This window comes from Grammomys surdaster, unplaced genomic scaffold, assembly GCF_004785775.1.
Source record: "Grammomys surdaster isolate TR1022 unplaced genomic scaffold, NIH_TR_1.0 166, whole genome shotgun sequence".
In the NCBI taxonomy this organism is placed as follows: Eukaryota; Metazoa; Chordata; class Mammalia; order Rodentia; family Muridae; genus Grammomys; species Grammomys surdaster.
In genome coordinates this window covers 5,773,884-5,796,759 of record NW_021604614.1, presented here as the reverse complement: position 1 = coordinate 5,796,759, position 22,876 = coordinate 5,773,884, and the positions used below count along the sequence as shown (strand labels likewise).

General features: G+C 43.5%; 1 protein-coding gene across 1 annotated transcript in view; it reads right to left on the bottom strand.

Annotated features, from left to right (window-relative positions):
- Galnt17 (polypeptide N-acetylgalactosaminyltransferase 17) overlaps window positions 1-22,876 on the bottom strand; it is a 422,194-nt gene that overhangs the window by 223,845 nt on the left and 175,473 nt on the right. The window contains exon 3 of the mRNA XM_028766121.1: window positions 2,261-2,427. Coding sequence (XP_028621954.1) covers window positions 2,261-2,427 — 167 coding nt within the window. The remainder of the gene's footprint in view (window positions 1-2,260; window positions 2,428-22,876) is intronic.

Genomic DNA, 22,876 nt, shown 5'->3' with positions numbered 1-22,876 from the left:
GAGGGAGGGAGGGAGGGAGGGAGGGAGGGAGAGAGAGAGAGAGAGAGAGAGAGAGAGAGAGAGAGAGAGAGAGAGAATGAGAACGGGAATGGATAAAGGGCAAAAAATAATGGTATTAAAATTTAGTCAGTGATCAATTATTATACATTGGATGATGGTCCACAGAAGACAGATTACTGGGCCCAGGAACATTGTTCATCAAGTCTTTGGGGATTAATCAGCATTTCTGTAGGGAGAGTCAAGGGAAACTTGATCACTTCTAAGCTGATCCAAACCTGATCTCCTGAAGATCAGGCTATAAAAAAAGACTCATCTGAGCTCACCTTCCTCCCAACCTGAGAGCACCTTGTGGGATAATTCTGCTCAGAGCGAGAGGCTTAGGCCATTCCTAATCCTATGGATACTTGGAAGATTAGCTTCCTGGACCTTCAGCAGGCTGGCTCTGCAGTTGTCCTGTCTGATTTGAGCTCAGATGGATTTCTCCCTGTGGCAAGCATGGTGAATTTTGTACATTGTGAGCAGATACAAGAGCACAATTCTATCTCCACACACAAACATACTTTTGTCTGACATTCTAGTTTTATAATGGTCCTGTAACTCTTGCTTGCTTTCTATTTTAGCTGACCCATTCTTTCTAGGTGTGTTCAACTCAAAAGACCAACTAACATGGCTTCTTTTCATCATTTTGGGTTCAGTGGCCCAGTGGGAGGATTCCAATATAAGATGTGTTCTGAACAAAGCATGTGCATCTATGAGTGTGTGTGTGTGTGTGTGTGTCTGTCTGTCTGTCTGTCTGTCTGTTCAGGCCAAAGTTCAAGGTTGGGTATCTTTTTTAATCGACCTCCACCTTTACACTTTGAGCCTCTTACTGATTCAGTGCAGCAAACATTTTCTTTTTAAAATTTATGTCTTGGAAAATACAATGGAGACAGTATTATTAAAAGGCAGAGGGGCAAGAAAACAGACTTTCCTTTTGGTGTTCTTTCAGTGATATGAAAAGGGGAAGTCATAGGTCTTAGTGAAGAATTTAGTCTTGTTTGTTTTGTAATTGAGTTCTCACCATGTAGCCTAGACTGGGAAAAAAATACTTGCTATTTAGCCCAGGTTAGCTCTGAATGCATGCTCCTCCTCCCCCAGCCTCCCAAGTACTAGAATTCGAGGTGTGGGCCATCATGATTGACTCCACTAACTTTATTTATACGTTTATGGAATGCATGCACCTGTTTGTGTGCAAGTGCACACCCACACGCACATGTATGTGAATGCATGTGGAGGTCACTAGGACAACCCCAGGTATCCTTCCTCAGGAGCTACTCACTTTGATTTTTGAGAAACGGCCTCTCACTGGCCTGGAGTGTACCAATCAAGTGAGCCTAGGTGGACAATGAGCCCCGGGGATCTGCCTGTTTCTGCTTCCCCATTGCCTGGATTATAAGCACATGTCAACATGTCACACTCGACCTTTTAAAAACATGGGTTCTAGCCAGGCATAGTGGTACACACCTTTAATCCCAGCATTAGGGAGGCAGAAGTAGGTGGATCTCAGAGTTCAAGGCCAGCCTGGTCTATAGACTGAGTTCCAGGACAGCCAAGGCTACATAGAGAGAGGGGGCTTGGGGTCCTCTGAGAAATCAAATTCAGATCTTCACGCTTGCTGGGAAGGCATTTTACCTACTGCACATCTACCCAGTAACTTTATAAGAGCCTGTTCCAGTTTCATCTTTTGTTGCTGTGATAGAACACCTTGGAAAAAAAGCAACTTAGAAGAGGGAAGAGTTTATTTGGCTCACAATTCAAGGTCAGAGTCCATAACCGTGGGGTAGCCAAGATGCAGTCAGCTACTCACATCATGCCCACAGTCAAGAGTGGAAACAAATGGGTCTTGCTTGACTATTGTCATTTGACTTTGTCCTGGCTTATACAGCTCAGGATCCCCTTCTTAGGGAATGATGCCACCCACAATGGGCTGGACTCTCCTAATCAACTAACAGTAAAGATAATCATAGATGTGCCCATGGGCCAACCAGATCTAGATAATAGGCTCTCTTCCTAGGTGATTCTAGGTTGTATCAAGCAGACAGTTAAAACTGATCTGGCACCGATCCCTAGATGAGTGGACTAGGAATGAACCCATGTCTGCTAAGACTCTTCCTTTCTCCAATATGCTTCAGGGAGCCAGAGACTCAGACACCAGCATGGTTCCCTTAGAAACAGAAGCAAGATTTCTTGAGTCCTGCAGGCAGGCTGTCTCCTCCCATACCTTCATCACTGTTGTCATCCACCAGGATGATCTCCTTCAGCAGGTGTGTGGGTGTGTGATTGACAGCGCTGTGGACTGACCGCAGTATCACAGACAGGGCCTCATTCACGAAGATGAAGATGATGGATATCTGGGGCAACTCCTTGGAGTATTTGAGCTCCTTACACCTGGGGAAGGGAGAACAGGAAAACTATCAGAGGAAGCGAGATGGCAAAGGAAGGGCTGGAGAGATGGCTCAGAGATTAAGGGCTCTGTTCTTGCTGAGGACCCCGGGTCTGTCCCTAGCATCACATGGAGCAGTTCCTAAGTGCTTGAAACTCCAGCTCAAGGTGATCTGATGTCATCTCTTAGTTTCCGCAGGTACGTGCAAATACATACATGCAGGCACACAAACACATAGATACAAAATAAATCTTTAAAAAAATAAACGTAAAAGAAAGCATGTAAGATGTGGCTGAACACAGGATTTTAGCCAATTTCTCACTAGTTTTTGCCAAGGCAAGGATTCATCACTCTCCCTTGGCTCTCCATCCTTCTCTCTCATTCGTTATTCAAGGCTTCTGGTATCCTAGGCTGACCTCAAACTCACTGTGGAGTTGAGGATAACTTTGCCCTTCAAATTCTCCTCCTGTCTTCACTCCTAGGGATACAATTACAGATGTGCACCACCATGTCCAGATTATATGTTGTTGTTGGGTGCAACAAGGGCTTGGTGCATGCTAGGAAGTGCTCTACTTAGGGTGCTACGTATATGTGTCCAGCATTCCCTTCATGTTTTCTTAACTAAGCATTGTGAAATAAACCTAAGCAATAAAGTATTAAAAGAATCCACCTCACTTCACCCAAATTGATCATCCCAAAGAGGGGAAAAAAAACACTATTGGGAATACATCCACCTGTACCACCTGTATCACCTTTCTGCTTTGATGATCTTAGGGTTGGAATCTGAAATGTCCAATAGTCTAATGTCCTGAGAGGTTTATTGGAAAACCAACTTGCAGCTGGGAAGATGGCTCAGTTGATCACCTTCGAGATACTAGCATGAGGATGCAACTTCAGTCTCCAGAACCCACATAAAGAAAATATTGTGTGGTGATACACATTTGTAAACCCAGTGCTGGGGAGGCAGAGACAGGCAGATGAGGTTCTTCAGCTATTCAACCTACCTAGTTGGTGAGTTCCAGCTAGTAAGAAACCATGTTAAAACAAAAACAAGGTAAGATCTGGGGAGATCTTCCAGTGCAAGTATGAGGAGTAGAGTTTGGATCCCTAGAATCCATGTAAATGCACACTGGGGCTGCAAGTCCATCTGTAATTCTAGGCTTGGAGGGCAAAGATAGAGTTCCCAGAACAAGCTGGCTAAAGAGACAAGCCATATCGACAAGCTCTGGGTTTGATTGAGATGGTCTGCCTGAGTAAATCAGGTAAAAGAGTGATGGAGGATGATTCCTGACATCAATCTCAGGCCTCCACATGCATGCACACACATGTGTACTTACACACACATGAACCCACAAACAAGCCTGAATCATGCACACACATCCAAGCACACCCTAAACTCAAAAATGAAAATAATGGGACCGGAGAGATGGCCCAGTAGATAACAGTACTGGCTGCTCTTAAAGAGGAGCCAGGTTCGATTCCCAGCACCCCCGTGGCAGTTCAGAACTGTCTGTAACTCCAGTTCTAGGGAATCTGGCACCCTCTTAGGCCTCCACAGGTGCCAGGTACACATGTGCTACACACGCATACACGCAGACAAAACATCTGCTCACATAATAAAAATGTAAAAATTAAATAAGGAGATAAGATAGATATAACCTGAGAAATGATAGCTGACCATCTATTTGCACATGTGTAGAAACCACACACACACACACATACACACACACACACACACACACACATTTATGCATGTACAAAGGGGTACAAAGATCTAACTCATCTTGTCTGTGAGACTGCAAAGTGCATAGAAGGAACCCTGAAGGTCCTAACAAAGGAAATGAGATGAAGGGAGAGAGTAGGAGGGACATACTGGGGAGGGAGGAAAGATTCGTCTGTTTCTTTATGCTGAACAGCTTGGGCTGTGTCAGGCCGTATGAATCACACTGGCAATTTTGAAAAGAAAATAAAGTTTTGTTACGATATACATCCCTACCTCCTGAGGTGACTGCTCAGGGATTCGTGAATCACACAGCCTTGTTTTTGCTATGGCCATGTCAATCTACTGTCTGGGGATGCAGGAGAGAGAAGAATGGCCATTGGTAGGCTCATGAGCTATTGGCGGGGTCATCTCATTGACTGGGTAGTGATCCGAGGAATGAAGGCATATGAGCAGGTCTCTCAGGACTCGCTCTTTCATCCTTAGCTTGAGAGTCTGGCAGCTGCTCCCTCTCAGTCCACTACTAGCCATAGTGAAGATGGGAAATTAGAGTACCTGTAACATATGCCCAGCTATCCTGAACAACTAACTTCTTTGGTCCTGTTGATTTTATTTTTCATGTATATTAATTTTGATACAGAGTCTCAGGTCACCCAGGTTGGCCAACATTGACCTTGAATGTTTGATCTTCCTGTCTCCATCCAATTAGAGGATTGTGTGGTGCTGGGAATGGGACCCCGGACCTTGTGCATGCTTGGCAAGCACTCTATCAACTGAACCGCTTCCCTAGTGCTGGTCAGTTATTTTAACAGTTTCTAATCTTTGTAGGCAAGAAGGAAAGCTCTCTCTGTACTCACTGCCATCTCTATCCATGAGCAGTGGGTCTGGTTGTGCTCAAGGATGGTATTTGTGCTCAATCTTGGGTGTCAGCTTGGTCAGATTTGGGATCAACTAACAGACGTTCTGCTGGGCAGACTCTTCCCCATAGTGGGCGCCACCTTCTACAGCAGCCAAGATATAGAGAAAAGTATCGCTGTTTGCCTTTGTTCACTCCTAGATAGTGTGGATTCATTTATGCTGGGATACTGTTGCTGCATCCATCTTTCACTAATGTCAGCTTCTTCAGCCTTCTAAAGTGGCTCTCCAGGAATCACCCAGGCCTTTCCCATTCATTCAGGCTACTGAGGCATTCAGTGTCATGCACTGAGCAGCTACCACGTTCTTGGCCCCTTCAGTATGAAGACAGCCATTGTTGAGCCACCTAGTCTCTGTATCCTGTAAGCCAATCTACTAAATACCATTTTATAATATATATTCACTCTATCAGTTCTGCTCTTCTAGAGCAGTGATTCTCAGCCTTCCTGATGCTGTGACACTTTAATACAGTTTCTCATGTTGAGGTCACCCTCCTGATCATAAAATTAGTTTTCATTGCCACTTCATAACTGTAACTTTGCTGCTGTTATCAACTGTAGTGCAAATATTTGTGTTTTCTCATGGTCTTAGGTGATCCCTGTGAAAGGATCATTTGACCCTTAGTTCAGAACCACTGCTGTAGTTCCTTTCCCTGAGAGATGAATACAAGCTAGACTGTACTGTGGGGCAGCCAGCTAGAGAGAGAGCTTGCCCTCTTTCCATAAAATAAAGCACGCATAACCACATGTTTCCTACCTTGTCAGCCTCCGAGACTACAAAGCCAGATCTGTAGCTTGCAAAGCTATACCCCTATCCCCAATCTTTTGTTTTCCTAGGGCATGGTGTGACAGTTAAGTATTAACTCTCAATCTGATATAACCTAGAATCACCTGGGAAGGGTCTTGATGAAGAATGATCTAGATCATGTTGGCTTGAAGGTGAGTCTGAGGGATATTGTCCTTATTGTTAGCTGATGAAGGAAGACCCATTCCAATGTGGGCAGTACCATTCCCTAGGTAGGGATTCCCAACCAATATAAGAGAGGAGAATGACAACAGATATAAGCAAATAAACAAGCAAAGATTCATGTGTTTACTCTAATTGCTCTTGACTGTGAATGTGATGCCTCCTTAGGTTCCTGCCTTAACTTCCCTACAGCAATGAACTGTAAATTGGAAGTGTAAACCAAATAAATCCTTTGGTCAGAGGGTTTTTTTTTTTTCACAGCAACAGTAAGAAAACTAGAATACATGGTCTCCCTATGCAGTCTAAACTAGGTTGGAACTTTCAAGGTAGCTCAGGCTGGACTCGACCTCATGACCCTTCTGTCTGTAAAATGACACAAGTCAGAAGCTCCATATAAGGATAATGCATTATTTGTTAGAAAGATCCTGCCTCGTTGGTGCACAGAAAGTTAGGAGGGTAAAAGAACTGATGTTAGAGCCAAAATGTATCATATAATGTCAAACACCTCAGAATCCATTATGGAGTGTGTTAGGTACCCCTTCTACCAACACAGACTCAGATCTGGTCGCCAAATGATGTCTTTCCTTTGGATAACTAGGGAGTAACTAATAAACAGTCTTTTATGTAATTAGAGATGATTGGCAGGGACAGGATCTGCATTTGTTACTCTTTTTTTATTGCTGTGGTAAAACTTCATGACCAAGGCAACTTATTTAAAAAAAGAGTTTATTTTAAGCTTTTGGATGTAGAGAATTAGATGCCATGATGTCACATCAGAGGTAGCAGGTGGAAGGTAATTGGAGGGGCAAGTGGAAAGAGCTCACATCTGAAACCACAAAACAGTAAGCAGAGAGGGCTAGAGATGGCATGAGCCTTTTGAAACCTCAAAGCCTGCCCCCAGTGACATACTGCTTCTGGGAACGCCATATCTCCTGAACCTCCCCCAAATAGCTACCAACTGGAGATCAAATATTCAAATACCAGAGAATTATGGGAGACATTGCGCTCAAATCATCAGAGAATCTTAAATCAGGGTCAATTTTAATCAATGTCCAAGACCTAAAGGAGGATCTAGAGACATTAAAAACTAGATTTCTATTTTCAAAAAACCAAAAAAGTCTGCTGGACAAAATAGATCTCAATGAGGTTGTTCCTATGGAGAAAAGAAACTCAATTTTAAGAAGGGGCACTGAAAGAATCTAAGAAACTGAATATGTACAGGAGTTCAATGAAATTCTGTCCTGTTCTGAACAGGAAATGGCCATTCTGGTCATGAACTCATAGCAGCTGTGGTTCCCTGCATGGGAGGCACTTCCAAGACCCCATTCCTCCCTGAGGATTTACAGACAGTCAACGGTTGCTGGGAGAGACATTGCCTTCAGTGGTGTAGACACTGGTATGTTTCTTATGGCCCTATTAATAGCCCATTAATTAATTAACAATACACAATAGCTAATTAATTGATACTTGTTAATTAAATGAATATAATTATTCATGCACATGGAGCAGACTAATTAAAACTGACTGAGTCACAAAAAATAAAGCAAAATAAACAAAAAAGACATAAAAATAGGAGATGGATTTTTTTTTTTGGAAAGAAGAGGATCAGTGGGAGTAAAATAATTGACGGTAATGGGTGACGCGATTGAAGTACATTATGTACATGTATGGAATTACCACACCACAGTAACAGTGAAGGGCTTTGTGACTCAGGCTTCTGAAGCAGTGAGCTCTCACTGCCGCTGTCCTTCCCATCTGTGGTCCTGAGATGCGACCATCAACTCTGAGTAACCAACATCATCCCCTCCCCTTCTTCACAACCAGATGGACGGGGTTCATTTGACACCAAAGATGCTCAAACAGTTACTTTACGGATGGAGACTTAGAGATGGAACTGCCTGTGAGTTCTCCAGAGAGAACCACGGGGGCAATGGAAGAAAAATGTCTGATAGATTTTGAGTTCCCTATCACGAGACAGAAGAAGTTCGAGAGGCAAATGGTGGCCCCACTACACAACCTGAAGATGTACACTTAAACATAGGTAAGATGGCAATTTAACCGGAAGAAAAAATAAAAAACTAAATCAAGGTGGGTGTGCTGGCACACACCTGCAGTTCAAACACTTCAGAGGAAGAGGCAGGAGGATTGCTGCAAGTTTAAGGCCACTCTGGGCTACATAGTAAATTCAAGTTTAGTTAGAGCTACATAGTGAGACCCTGTCTTAAAAAGCCTCCCCACCCCCCAAAAAAGAAGATGAAGAAAAAGAAAAAAAAAATAAAAAGGAACAAACCTGTCCACTGCTCTCTCTCTTTGTCTTTCCCTCTCTGTCTCTCTACCTTTCTCCCCCTCTTCTTTATTTCTCCCCATCTCTGATCTCTTGCCTCAGAGTCTCTAACTCCCTGAGGAATACTCAGAACTACCTTATTAGGAACTCTTCTCCTTTCCTCTTTCTCTCTACATGTCTTTCCACCTCTCATCTCTATCTTCCTGTTTATTTTCTTCATCTCTCTATCCCCTACTCCTTCCATTTCCTTCTCTCCATCTCATCTTTCTACATCCCTCTGTCTTTTTCTCCATCTGTCTTTCCATTTCTCATCTCCTTCTTACCATGTGTCCCTTCATCTATCTTAATTCCTCTCCCTCTTTTTCCTCCATCTCCACTTCTTTCTCTTCTTCATTCTTTTTTTTCATCACATACACACACACATCACATACCACACACCACACACGCAAATGGACATATACACAATTCCACTCTGTGTGTCATATACACATACCCCTCCCACTTCTCTCTAACACAGACACACAGACACAGACACACACACAGACACACACACACACACACACAGACTCCCTCTTGCCCACCTTCCTCTTCCTCTGGGGAGCCATGCCTACACACACTGCTCTTTACTTTGGGAGATAGGTTTGTACTGATTGAAGTGTCTCACCTCATGAAACATCACTTTGATCCTTCCTTCCTGTCAGAGCCTCAGAGTCTCTGACTCACTCTGAGGAATACTCAGAACCACCTTATTAGGAATACTGGTGCTGGAGAACAATTATCTCCAAACTTCCCTGGCCTTTGCTGGCCTGCTCTGAAATGCCAGAAATGTTGTATTCTGATATTTCCAGCTCTAACCATCAGAGTTTCTTTCCTTACTAGCTTCTTCTCCTTGCTCCCCGGGAACTTCTTACACCTCCAGTTCCTGGGCTGCTCTAGTTTTCCCTCTATCTGTTAGCCTTTCCCTGGTGTGTCAAAATACCTAACAAAAGGTAACCTAAGGATAAAGGGTTTACTTCAATCACACTTTGCTGGTATATGCTGTCATGATCGGGAAGGCACCGTGAGAGAATCAGGAGACAGCTGATCAACTGCACCCTCAGCCAGAAAGCAGACAGAAATGATTGCTGGCATTTAGGATGGGCATTTCTACCTGAATAACCTACCTAACCCCCCCCCCCAACAGTCATGCTGAGAGGTGGGGAAGGCACGGCAGTGGGGGGATTTTAGTAGTGTGAGGATTAGTTTTCATTGTCAACTAGACATAACCTAGAAACACCCAGGAAGAGAATTCAATGAGGGATTGATCAGAAAAGGTTGGCCTGTGGGCATGTCTGTTGGGGATTGCCTTGAATGTCTTAATTGACTTGGGTAGATTAGTCCACTGTGGGCAGCACCATTCCCTACAGTGGGGTCCCGAACTGTATAAAATGAAAGAGCATGAGCCAAGTAGTAGGTATTCGTGCATTTATTTCCCTGTATTTATTTGACTGTGCATATGATGTGACCAGGTGCTCTTGACCTTCCCACAATGATGGTCAGTGACCTGAATTGTTAGCTAAAATGAACTCCTTCTACTTTCAGGTATTTTTTTTTCTTTTTATCACACCAATAGAAGTGATATTCTAATGAAGGCTCTGACTTAATACATGAATTTGTTCATTGATGGATTTATGACACAATAGCATTATCGGGAGGTGGTGAAAGGTGGGAGGCGGAGCTTAGAGGAAGTGGGTCACTGGGGTTCCTGGGAGCCATATCTTATCTTGCCTCCTTCTTGCATTCTCTCTTTCTACTTCCAGACTGCTGTGACAAGAGGGGCTGTGCACATCCTGCAAGCTCTAGTTGATGGGCTGATAAAACCAGGAGCCAGATAAATCCTTCCTCTTCTTTCTGTTAGATGTTGGTAATAGTATGAAGATGAATGCAACACAACACCCAGACTGAACCCCAACTCTTTTCTCCAACCCCATATGTCTTCCCTGTCCAGTCCCTATAAATATGCATATGTCCTACATCTGGGAATGCTGTCCCTCCTTGTACTCAAACTGCTATTCAACTGCTCCTTTACTCTTAAGCCCTGGCTCATGGAAGTGTTCCCAGACCTCTACCTTCATGCCCAATGCCTCTCCTTTGCCATTTTCTGTCCCTTTGCACAGTCCAGTTTTCTCCCTCTCCAGGGCAACTGCCAATCTTGTTTCTTTTTGCTTTCCCAGAACTTCATGTGGAAACTCAGGAGAGAAACAATAACTGAATGCACACGTGAAACTCCCCCTCCCCCCTCCTTTATTCACCCTGCCTGCTATTCATTCACATGATCAAAGGTATCACTTATTTTCCACCACGGTTATCATGTGGGTGACAGCTCTTCCATGCTTAAAAGACATCTCAAGCACAACCGTGCTTCTGTCTCTCCTGATTTACTAATCAGGGCTCAAACGCTCCACTCTGTCTGGGTCAAGTACATCCCAAAGCCTGGTACTCCAGTTACATTTATCCACCTCATCATGCTTTGCCTGGAGTTGAGGAGAATGGTGTCATTTTTAGTAACAGCAGACCTTGGAAAATGAGATGCGAGGTGGAATAACACAGATCCAGGCAGTCTGTGTCTTGGAGCTCTCGTTATTGGGGGCAGGGGATGCACACTTTGCTGGGTTGCTTAATTTCCTCTGTTGAGCTCTGTGGTGCCTATCAGAAGAGCCAGCCACATACCTCATTAGCTAGGCCTCCTGACAAACTGCCTACTCTAACACTGGAGCTCCCTGTGTCTGTCCTATCCATCTTGGTCATGTCCTTCTCAGCAATGGAGATTCAGCCCACTTCATCATATGAATGCTTGCTTATCTTGGAGTCCATGGAACCCTAGAGAAACTCCAGAAATTAAATGCATGTGAGTCTCCCTACTCTGGGGAGAGAATCTGTTCCCTTAGTTAGCTCAACACAAGAGCATGCTGGGAAGGGTTGAACCAGGGCCACCTGTGGATGTGCAACCCCACCTCAGGATCACACAAAGCCCCGTGTCATCCCTTTCAGCCTGGTTCCTACAAGCATTTATTCTGGCATATTCCCTCTGGAATATTTTTTTCTTGGATGGATCACTTCCTGGCTCCGTGGCTACCTAGGAAGTATTCCCACCCCCACCCCCACCCCCGAGTCATAGGAAGTTGCTTTTCCAAAGACAGAACAGTCATCTTTAGCCAAAAATCCAGGATGTTCTATTCTCCTTAGTCATATTAAGGTAGAGTAGGAGGTTCTGGTACAGGCTAGAACCCTCTGCCCCTCTATGGGCAGAATGACTTCCTTCCTTCGTCCTTCCTTTGTCCTTCCTTCCTTCCTTCCCTCCTTCCTTCCTTCCTTCCATCCATCCTTTTTGATGGAAGATTGTAGATTCACCTTTAACCTGGTTTCTGACCACAGTTGACTGTTTTACACACACATTCTTTGTCTGAAAGAGAATGGGGGACACACACAGACACATAGGAGTGCAGGGAGCACCCTTCAGAACCTTAGCTTAGTAGATGATTCCATCTGGGTCTGATACAGCTGATTTTATTGTATTGCAGCAAAAAAGGAAGAGAGGAGAGAGAGAGAGAGAGAGAGAGAGAGAGAGAGAGAGAGAGAGAGAGACAGAGCAAAACCCCTAGAGTTTTATTAAGCAATGGCCCAGGAATAGAATCTGTAAAAATAATTAAGAGTAAATTAATGCAGACAGTTTTAGGTCAGAGCTAAGAAAACCTCCACACTCTCAGCAACGGCAACGCCCCCAACGTTACTGGGAGGCAGCTAATAAGTTACCTTTTGCAGCCCCAGTGGAAGGAGAGGGGTTGGCCTTGCCGCTGTGGAGGGCTGGAGGGACATTAAGAAATGGTGCAACCTGGGAAGAATAAATAGCTTTATTTAAGGTCCAGTTGACTTCACTGACTTCACACTCGAGAAGCAGGCTTCTTCCCAGAAACCAAAAATCTCAGCAAAAATCTGCCCCTTCTCTTTCACTCCTGAGCAACCCAAACTGCTCTATAGGGTTTGGTGTTTCATTGTTAGGTTTGGTTTTAGTTTCAGCTGCCAGAGAAACCCTGGGTTCCACCCCATGGCTACATAAAGTGGGTGTGGTACTCCACAGTGTCAATCAAAAGTCTAGAGGCAGAGGCAGGAGAATCAGAGTTCAAGGTAGTTCTCGTTTACATTATGAGTTCTGAGAGATTAAATAGAACTAAGAGATAAGAAACAGATGGCTCTCAGAGAACCTATGCCAAGGGATTACAAAACAAACCAAAGAGAGAATACATCACTCAATGATGCCAAGCCTCAAGTACCCTCTGAACACACTTCAAGATTAATTTTACATCTAAAAAGCTAAGTTTAGAATTCCAAATATAGGAAAACATGACTATCTATTGATTCTGGATGTCAAAGAATTTCTAAGATAAAACACAGTAGGTTAATAATCACACAGACTCTGGGCCTGGAGAGATCATTCAGTGGTTAAGAACAATATCTGTTCTTCAAAAGGACCTGGGTTCAATTTCTAGCACCTAGATGGCAGCTCACAATTGTCTGTAACTTTAGTTCCGAGGGATCAGATACCCTTCCACCAGTGCACATAAAGTAGTGTCTTTTTTAAAAAAAAAAAAAACTAATAACACAGAATCGTATTCCTCTGAAGAAAAATGAAGATATAACAAACCGCAAATGAAAACTAATTTCCAGCAATAGCTGAAGAAGGAACTACCTTACATCATTTAATAACGAAAGTCAAAAAGCTTAACTAGGACCAGAGAAATGGTGTGATTGTTAACAGAATCTGATGTGCTCACAGAGATACCCAAGTAGAGTTGCCAACACCTAAAGAAAGTAGCTTACATCACCTGTACCTCCAGCTCCAGGGATCCAATACTGTCTTCTGCCTCTGTGGGCACTGCACTTACACACACACACACACACACACACACACACACACACACACACACGAGAGGCCATGTCTCAAGAGTAGAAGGTGGAGAATGACAAAGTAGGGTACCTTATGTTTTCCTCTGGCTTGCTTTATGCACACACATGTGCATATAACACACATGTCTGTGCACACACACAGTCACATACATTGATTTCTGCTGTTTTTTTTCCTACATCTAAAAGAGCTCTTACTCCCTGAGATACTTTCACGATGCACTCATAATAGTCTTCGTTTTGTTTAACTATCCAGGACTTAATATCTTCCTTCCCAAAATGTAGCAGGTTAACAGGTTTTACCTCAGACATCACACACACACACTCACACACACACACACACATATACACACACACCTTTTTATTTTTATTTTATGTACATTGGTGATTTGACTACATGTATGTCTTTGTGAGGCTTGGCACCATTGACTGGTGTGTTCTCTCTTTTGGTTTGTTTTGTAATCCCTTGGCATAGATTCTCTGAGATCCCCTGGAACAGGAGTTACATACAGACAGTTTTGAGTTGCCATGTGGGTGCTAGGAATTGATCCCTGATCCTCTGGAAGAGCAACCAGTGCTCTTAACTACTGAGCCATCTCTCTAGCCCCCCCCCCCCAATAAACCTGCATAATTAAAAAGCATAAGTAGCTAAGTAAACTAAAACAAAACAAACAAATGAGAAAGCAGAAGATACAAATGACTGAAAAATCAATGAAAATAAGTAGAACCTCTATAGTCATAAAAGGATGTCCATGGTAAAACTTCCCTTGAGACATGCTCTCTCATTGAACTCAGAGCTAGGCTGGTGGCCTGCAAGCCCCAACAACCCACCTGTCTTTTCCCTACCATGCTGGAGTAAAAAGTTTGTGTGCTCACACACAATATTTTGGATGGATGCTAGGGATTTGAACTCAGGTCCTTAGGCTTGCACAGCTAAGGCTCTTATCAACTGAACCATGTCCCAGGCCCCCATTCTTACTTTGGTTGATTGATAAGCAATATATCACAGCAAAAATGAATGGAACAGATGAATGTTTGCATGAAAGAGGCATATTGCAAAGTTACAGGGAACTGGGATCCTTCACTGACAGCCACACAGTAGGACAACATTAAGTGCCACAGAGAGACATATGCTCTGTCACCAACAGAAGAATAGAATACGGCACCTGATGTTTTCTTCTGGCTTCCATGAGTGTGCCTCTCCATACACACATGTGTACACACACACATACATTGGACCACTTTCAGAAATTGGTTCTTGCTTCCATCTTTACCCAGGTTCCAGGGATTGAACTCAGGTTGCCAGATTTGCTCAACAAGCATATTTACCCTCTGAGTATGTCACTGGCCCAACAATAACTGGGCCTTATAGTAGCCTGCAAGTTCTAGGGAATAAGGGATAACATCTGTCCAGCTGACATCTTGGGCACATACGTTATACCAGCTGCTCAACTAATGTTTAATAAATACACTGATAAAGAAAACATACAGAATTTGTTGATGGTGTGTGTGTGTGTATATGTGCATGTGTGTATGTGTGCTTGTGTGTGTGCATGTGTGTGTACACGCAGATACATGTGTGTGTATACATGTGAAATCAAAGGATAGCCTCAAGGGTCATTCCTTTAGGTGCTCTCCACTTGTTTTTTTTTTGTTGTTGTTGTTGTTGTTGTTTTAATTTTTAAAGACACAGCCTCTCACTAATCTCGAACTAGCCAAGTAGGTGAGGCTGGTTGGATAGGGAGCCCCAGGGATCCTCCTGACTCTACCTTCCCAGTACCAGGATTACAAGCATAAACCTCCACACCAGACTTTTTCTGGAATGGGCTTTAGGAATGGAACACAGGTTCTTGTGATTGCAAGCCAGGCACACTCTCAACTGAGCTTCTTTCTGGCCCTAGACGGGATCTTAATCATCTTCCAAAAAACCCATGGGTCAATCATCAGACTAGAGCACATGGCCAAGGTTGTTCACTTCTTGGCCAACCAGGAAACATGAATGAGTCAGGAACCACAGATAGACTAATGAGCTAAAACCTCCAGACCACCCCTAGTGGCCTATATCTGTTGGGCATCATCCCTGAAGTTTCTAGAACCTCCTAAAATAGCACTGCACCAACTGGAGAGCAAACATCTAAAACACAAGCCTGTGAGACATTTCTAATTCAAACCACAGCATGGGACCCATCAATCAAGAATGGAAAGCTCTAAAACTAAAACTTTTGAACTAAAATAAACCTTTCTCTTTATAAGTCAGTTTGCCTCAGGTCTTTTGCTACAGCGATGGAAAATTGATGAACATACTTTTCTGGTGCCCTGTGCCCGCAATGGGTTGGGGAACATTTAGTTTGGGGATGTCAAAGATTTAATGAGGAGCCTATAATTGTAGGAAAACAAAATCCCCTCTAGGGTACCTGTTTTGCCTGGTTGAAGATGCCACTACCTCAGATCACTGGGGAAGAATTTCCTCCTCCTGGGGATGGTGACTTTATTTAATTCCAAATATTTTTCATCCCACTGGCTTTACCAATAGAAAAAAAAATCCCAGGAAACTGCACAGAGCTGCCATGCCTCAGTTCTGATGACAGATGGAGGATGACGTCCAGCCCTTGATTCTAACACAGATAACACATCCGTTTAGAAACCCTGTTCCTTCATTTTTAACAGACCAAAGGACAAACGTGTCTGGATCACCCACAAACATGAGCTTCGCTGTGACATTTGAAAAGCTAAGCATCTGTCATGGGCCTACAAGGTGTTGAAGACACAGAATTAAAAACAAAAATCTGTGTGTGCTGGACATACCTGAGTGCCTCAGTACCCTGGATATCAGTCCTTACCTTCCACTTTGTTAGAGATAGTGTCTCTCCTTTTTAAAAAATAGACTTAGTTATGTATGTATGTATGTATGTATGTATGTATGTATGTGTGTGTGTGTATGTATGTATGTATGTATGTATGTATGTATGTGGGTGCATGTGAATGTCCCTAGAAGACAGAAGAGGATCTTAGAACACCTGTACCTTCAGTTACAAGTGGTTATAAGCGCCGTATGTGGATGCTGGTAACCAAACACAGGTCTGCAAGAATAGCAAGCACTCTTAATCACTGTGCCATCTCTTCAGCCCAGTGTCTCCTGCTCATTGCCATACATGGCAGGTTAGCTGGACCACAAGCTTCAGGAGATTCTCTTGCCTCCACTTCCCTTCTTATCATAGATCAGGGATCACAGAAATGCACCACTATGTCCAACTCTATGTAGATACTGGGGATTTGAACTCAGGTCCTCACCCTTCTGCAGCAAGTCGTTTGCTCACTGAGCCACATCTCTGGCCTCGGATTTTTTTTCTCTCTCTTTACTATCTCCTCCTAGAAAGACTCACAGTTCCATAAGAGAAAAAGAAATGTGTAAATCACGATTACGAGAATGAAAGATAAATGCCGTGCAGGAGGTTTATTCAAGAGGCCCTAGAAGCTTATTTCAGTTTGGGAGAGATGGATGGGGACCCAGGGAAGTTTGACACAAGAGATAAAATGTGATCCAGACTGTGAAACACCAGTAGGCAAGTTTCAGGGGATGGCTTGCAAAGGGAGAGCTGGGAGAAGCAGGAAGGGCTGTTTCCACAGTTGACGAAAGCAGCATTGTGCAAAATCAAGGCAGAACATGTACAGAATCTCATCCAGAAAGGAGTGTTCCAGAGACTAACTGGGACAGGGAGAAGAAATAGCACCTTGGGCCATCAAGATGGCTCAGTGGGTAAAGATGCTTGCCACCAAGTCTGATAGCTTGAATTCAATCCCTGATACCTACATGTCAGAAGAGAAGAACTGATTCTCATCGGTTGCTCTTTGACTTCCACAGGTGCTTACACATACATACGCATATAAATAAGCAGCAGCAGCAGGAACAAACCCTTTCACACACTCACATGTACACATTAAAAAGAAAGGTTCTAACCGCTGAGCCATCTTTCCAGCCCCAATAAGTGGACCCAAGAGGAGTCCCTACCTGGTAATCAGCTCTAGTACACAACAGCCCCTGTTGTTGCTTCTCCATGTTTAGGGAGCCTTCCTATCCAGTCTACAAGGAGGTGCGATTAAAGGAAGAAAGCATGGCAACCTCTCCAGGAGGCTTTCATTTCTGCCTCTTGACTGTCTTCCTAAGGTGTTTGACTTTGATTAAACCTGTGCTTCAAGCGTGCTGTGTCACACATTATGGCCAAGGGACTCCCAAGGAAAGCATTTTACCCAAAGGTCTATAAAACTCCTTAAAATGTTCTGTTAGGCCAGCTCATCTGAGTGCACTTGCAGAAGAAGAGCATCACTTCCCAGAATGCTATGTTGTCTTCTGAATTCTACACATACAAAACTGCTATGGGGTCAAGAAAACTATAGAGGAGGTGTGGTGGTTAGTATTGGCTGCAGAAGAATCAGGACCTGAGTTCAGATCCCAGAAGGGAGAAGTCAGAGAAGGAAGGATAATCCAAGCTGAAGGGAAGACAGTAGACCCAACACACACACACACACACACACACACACACACACACACACACAACAAACAAACAAACAAACAAACAAACAAACAAAATGGCAGCCTTTGCTTCACCAGGCTTCAAAGTCATCCAACATGGTAGCCATCCTTAGCTACTGTTCTCTTTAGTATAACCAGGACACATTTGGAAAACATTTCTCGGCTCTAAGGGCAAAGTCTTTGACTCATAATCACTATTATGTTTCTCTCCCGGGTCAACTCAGGCCATATCCATGTTCCCAAAAACATTAGTCCCTAAGCAAATTAACAAGTTAGGAGAGACCCTTTATTAAGGGATTGCCCAGACCAGATTGGCCTTTGGAAATATCTATAGAGGATTGTGTTATTAATTGATGCTGGAATGCCCAGCCCATTTTGGGCAGCATCATTCCCTAGGCAAACAATCCTGAGCCCTATAAGAAAGTTAGCTGTGCATGAGTTTGAGAACCAGATAACAGGGTTCCTCTCATGGTTTTGGCTTTATAGGTTTCCATTGATTGACTCCCCCAACTTCCCTCAATGATGGACTGTGACCTGAAAATGTAAACCAAATAACTTTACCCTCCCCTAAGTTGCTTTGGTTAGTGTTTCATTATAGCAACAGGAAGAAAATTAAGAGACATGGAAGGAAAGTTGGAAAGCAACTGGCTCAGGACCCTATCTCCAGAGCTGGAAAAAGGAGTTGACATGTGGCCAACACTTATGCAATTACAAACAACTGAGATGCAGTCCTGAAGACTTAAGTTTTTCCTTTTAATGGCAACAAATTGGCCATATTTCTAATGAGTGTTAGTGGAAAGGGCTAAGTGGATCACACCTGGTAGAAACATACTTAAATAGATGTTTTCCTGAGACACCTTTGCCAAGAGAAATAATATTAAATTCACCCCTTTACCATAAAAGGAATCAAGAGAGTCGTCCTGAGTCCTGTAACTGTGTATGTGCCTGCTACGCTTCCTAGGCCTGAACACAAGCTCCAAGGGAGCGAAATGGGATCAGTGAATTTCTTTGTTAATCTTGATATTTGCAGGAAGCAAATGAACCACGGAGCTTTGCAAATCACCAGCTTTAATCTTTAGAATTACTTAGGCTGCCTGTTGAGGGAAGCTTTGTGTTCTGGGGAGATGTGTACGCAGCGGGCACAAACGTTCTAATTGCCGTTAAGTACATTTGCTGTAACATGGTTGGGGGGAAATGGAGTCATCAAATCGCTTGAGCATGAACACACGTACTCACGGGCGTAATGTAAGTTTGTACACAGGAGCACTCACTTGGAAGTGTGTAAGCCCAAAGTCAAAAACAATCTTCTGCTTGAGAAAAGTCTCTCTCTCTCTCTCTCTCTCTCTCTCTCTCTCTCTCTCTCTCCCTCTCTCTCTCTCTTTCTCTCTCTCTGGCACATAGGTACCATTAGAGCCTACATAGATGATACAGGACAACCTTCTATGTGGAGCCTCAGTTTCCACCTTTCTTCAGACAAGTATCTTATTGTTCAGCATTATGGATGCAGGCTAGCTGGCCATGAATTGTCAGAAATTCTCCTGTCTGTTTCCTGATGTGAGCGCTGGGCCCTCTGCCCATGTGTATATACTTCGTGGCAGACACGAGAAAGCCAGAGGACACCCTTTGGGAATTTCTTTTCACCTTCCACCATTTTAAGGCATGGGCTTCCTTATTTTTGTTGCTGGGCTGTCAATTCCAGGGTATCAGGCCTGAGAGCTTCCATGGAATTCTTCTGCTTCTGCTTCCAGCCTCACTATAGGAGGGCTGGGATTATGAATATGCACCACTGGCACATGCCCTTAATCCTAGTACTCAGGAGGCAGAGGCAGGCAGATCTCTGAGTTGGAGGCCAGCCTAGTCTACAGAGTGAGTTTCAGGATACCGAGGGCTATACAGAGAAAACCTGTCACACACATTAAAAAAAAAAAAGGAAGTTAAGAAGGAAGAAAGGAAAAGAGAGACTACACCATTATATCTAGCTTTTTGTGAGGTTTAGAGAGTAAGCTCTGTTCATCATGCTTATGTGTTAAGTGCCTTACACACTACATGGCTCTTAGTTTATTTTTTGAGACAGGATCTCCTGTAGCCTAGGCTGGCCTAAAATCTATCCTCCTACCTCAAGCTTCTGACTACAGGGAATCTAGGCTTATATATTGTAATTTTTTTCATTTGTGTGTGTGTGTGCGTGTGCGTGTGTGTGTGTGTGTGTGTGTGTGTGTACACTTATTATTTTCATGTGCATGGTACTCATGCACATGTATATGAAAGTCTAAGGTTGATGTCAAGAATCAACCTTCGTGGCGGTTCCACTTTACTCACTGAGACTGGGTCTCTCAATCAAATCCAGTGTCCACCAGTATGGCTAGTCTTGCAAGCCAGTTTGATCTCAGGATCCCAGCTTCCCCATTCAGAGGCTGGAATGATATGTAGTTGGCACACTCAGCCAGTATTGATAGGGGTTCTGGGAATCTGAACTCTACTTCTCATGCCTGCGCTGCAAGTAAGCACTTTTAGCAGCAAGTCATCTCCTTGGCTCTGTATTTTAATTTTAATTTTAAACGCATTTCGTTTCGTGTTTCGACTTATGATCTCTTCAACTCACGGTGGTTCATTGGAATTCGACCTCATTAGTTGGGGAGTACTAAGACACTGCTAAAACCACAACTGATCTTTCAGTTAAGTGTGAATAATTCACTTGGCCTCAGGACATAAGGACTTCTGTAAGACCAAAAAAAAAAAAAAAAAAAACCTAGCAAGCTAAATAAATAATTCTCCCATGATGATGAGGAAAGAGTGTGGTTACCTGACTGTTCTCATTAATGAAGCCACACTAGCTCAATGCTACAGGGGACCAAATTTCAAAGGATAGAGGTGGTAGATTGCATTGAGTGAAATTGTCATTTCCAGACAAGTATCAGCAATTTCATACAATGTGACCAAACACAATACAAACCACACGGCACTGACATTAACCTACAGAGTGTAATCCGATATCAAAACTGTTGTCGAAGGTTCCCTGTGATCCCCAGTGTTTAAACTGAACTGCCCCACTGGGGCTTTGTGGCACACGGCGGTGATCTAACATTTGGGAGGTGGAGGCAGGAGGATCAAGAGCTCTAAGTCACCCTTGGCCATGTTGAAAGTTTGAGGCTAGCCTGGACAACAAGAGACCCTGTCTCAAAACTTTTCTATGAATAAGGGAAAAGAAGCAGAGACAGCAGGGGGGTCTCGGGATGCAGATCAGATGGTAGAGGGCTTGCCTGATGAGTATGAGACTCTGGTTCCATCTCCAGCACCACATACACAGGCTCCATGCTTTTGATCCCGTCACTTGGGAGGCAGAAGCAGGAGCATCAGGAGTTCAAGGTTGTCCTTGGGAGTTAGATCCCCAGACTCATGTTAAAAAGCCATATGATAGCACATATAATAATCCCAGTATTGGGGAGGTGGAGGCAGATACATATCTAGGGCTCACTAGCCAGCTAGATTAGCCTACTTGGCCCATTCCAGGACAGTGAGATGCCATCTCAAAAACAAAAACAAAACCAAGTTCATCAGCAGGCTGAGGAATGACACCCAAGCTTATCTTCTGTCTTTTAGATGCATACACATGCATGTACACCTGAACACACAAGCAATTATTTAAAGGTCACCTCTCAGTTCCCAGGGAATGCAGATGTGCAACACTCCTCACTTTTGCACGTACCAAAGATGTAGATCCATGGGAAGCCATCCTAAACTGTGTGCCATAGCAGGCACTGAAGAGCTTCACACATTAGACTGCTAGTGTCCCTGTACCTAATAAAAAAGTGTAAACTACACACACACACATACATACACAATTGTAAATATATATATATATATATATATATATATATATATATATATATATAGAGAGAGAGAGAGAGAGAGAGAGAGAGAGAGAGAGGGAGAGAGGGAGAAAGAGACAGAGAGATACAGAGACAGAGAGATACAGAGACAGAGAGATACAGAGACAGAGAGAGGTGAGGGAGAAAGTGGGAGTGGGGTTAAAAACTTGTTAGCTAATCACTAAAATCAGGAAGCAACAACTGTTTCTTATGGGAGCTGTCAGACTAGTGTCTTATTAGTGATCAATATGTTCTTATTGGATGCACATATTAATGAGTGACAGGGGCTGAACATATGGCTCAGTGGTTATGGGTGATTGCTCTTCCAGAGGACCCATGATCAGCTCCCAATACCCCCAGTAGGCAGCTCACAATCACCTGTAACTTCAGCTCCTGACAATCTGACATCTTCTCTGGCCTCCATGGACACTTGAGTATATGTGGTACAAAGAAAGAGAAAGTCACATAGTTAAAAGTCAAATGACTTTGGTGGTAGCCAACGGCTCTGTAATTGGATTTAAGGCCCCTTCAACACAAGGGAAACCTAGTCAACTCTCCAGGTCTTGTAAAATCATGGACCTTGGGGAAGAACCTACAACTGCCACATTGCTAAACTAATACATTCTAAATATTTGGCCTATACTGACACATAAGTATAGTCCTTACTACTCGTCAAGAAAACTCTTCTTTGCCACAGACAGAGAGAACTACAGAAAACCAGTCATCAAAATGTGGATCTGTGGAGCCCAGTCTTAATGGATACATCTATAAAATGACTCCTGCACCCAAGGCTCAGGCAACATCATGTGAGAGGGGACAGAAAGACCGCATGAGCCAGAGGAGTGAGGAATTTGCTGTGCGACAGTATCTCCGAGGAATGTCGGAAGTGATACCCATAAAGGCTCACCAACATAATTGCCTAAATGTGAGTTCAGCAAGGACAAGAGCAATAGATATGCTAATGTGGACAGGAGAAAGACCACAAGGCATCGTCAAGCCGATGCAAAGAACTACAGGCAAGTAAGGAACCCTGAGTGGGAGAAGCAATCTTCCCCAGAGAAGAGCACATCAGTGGGTTATCTGATACCAAATGGTCAGCCATGCAAATACATACAAGCTATGCTATACAGACTGAGCAGGTTGTGAGATATATATATATGTATATGTATGTGTATGTGTATATGTATATGATGTATATGATGTATATGATGTATATGATGTATATGAT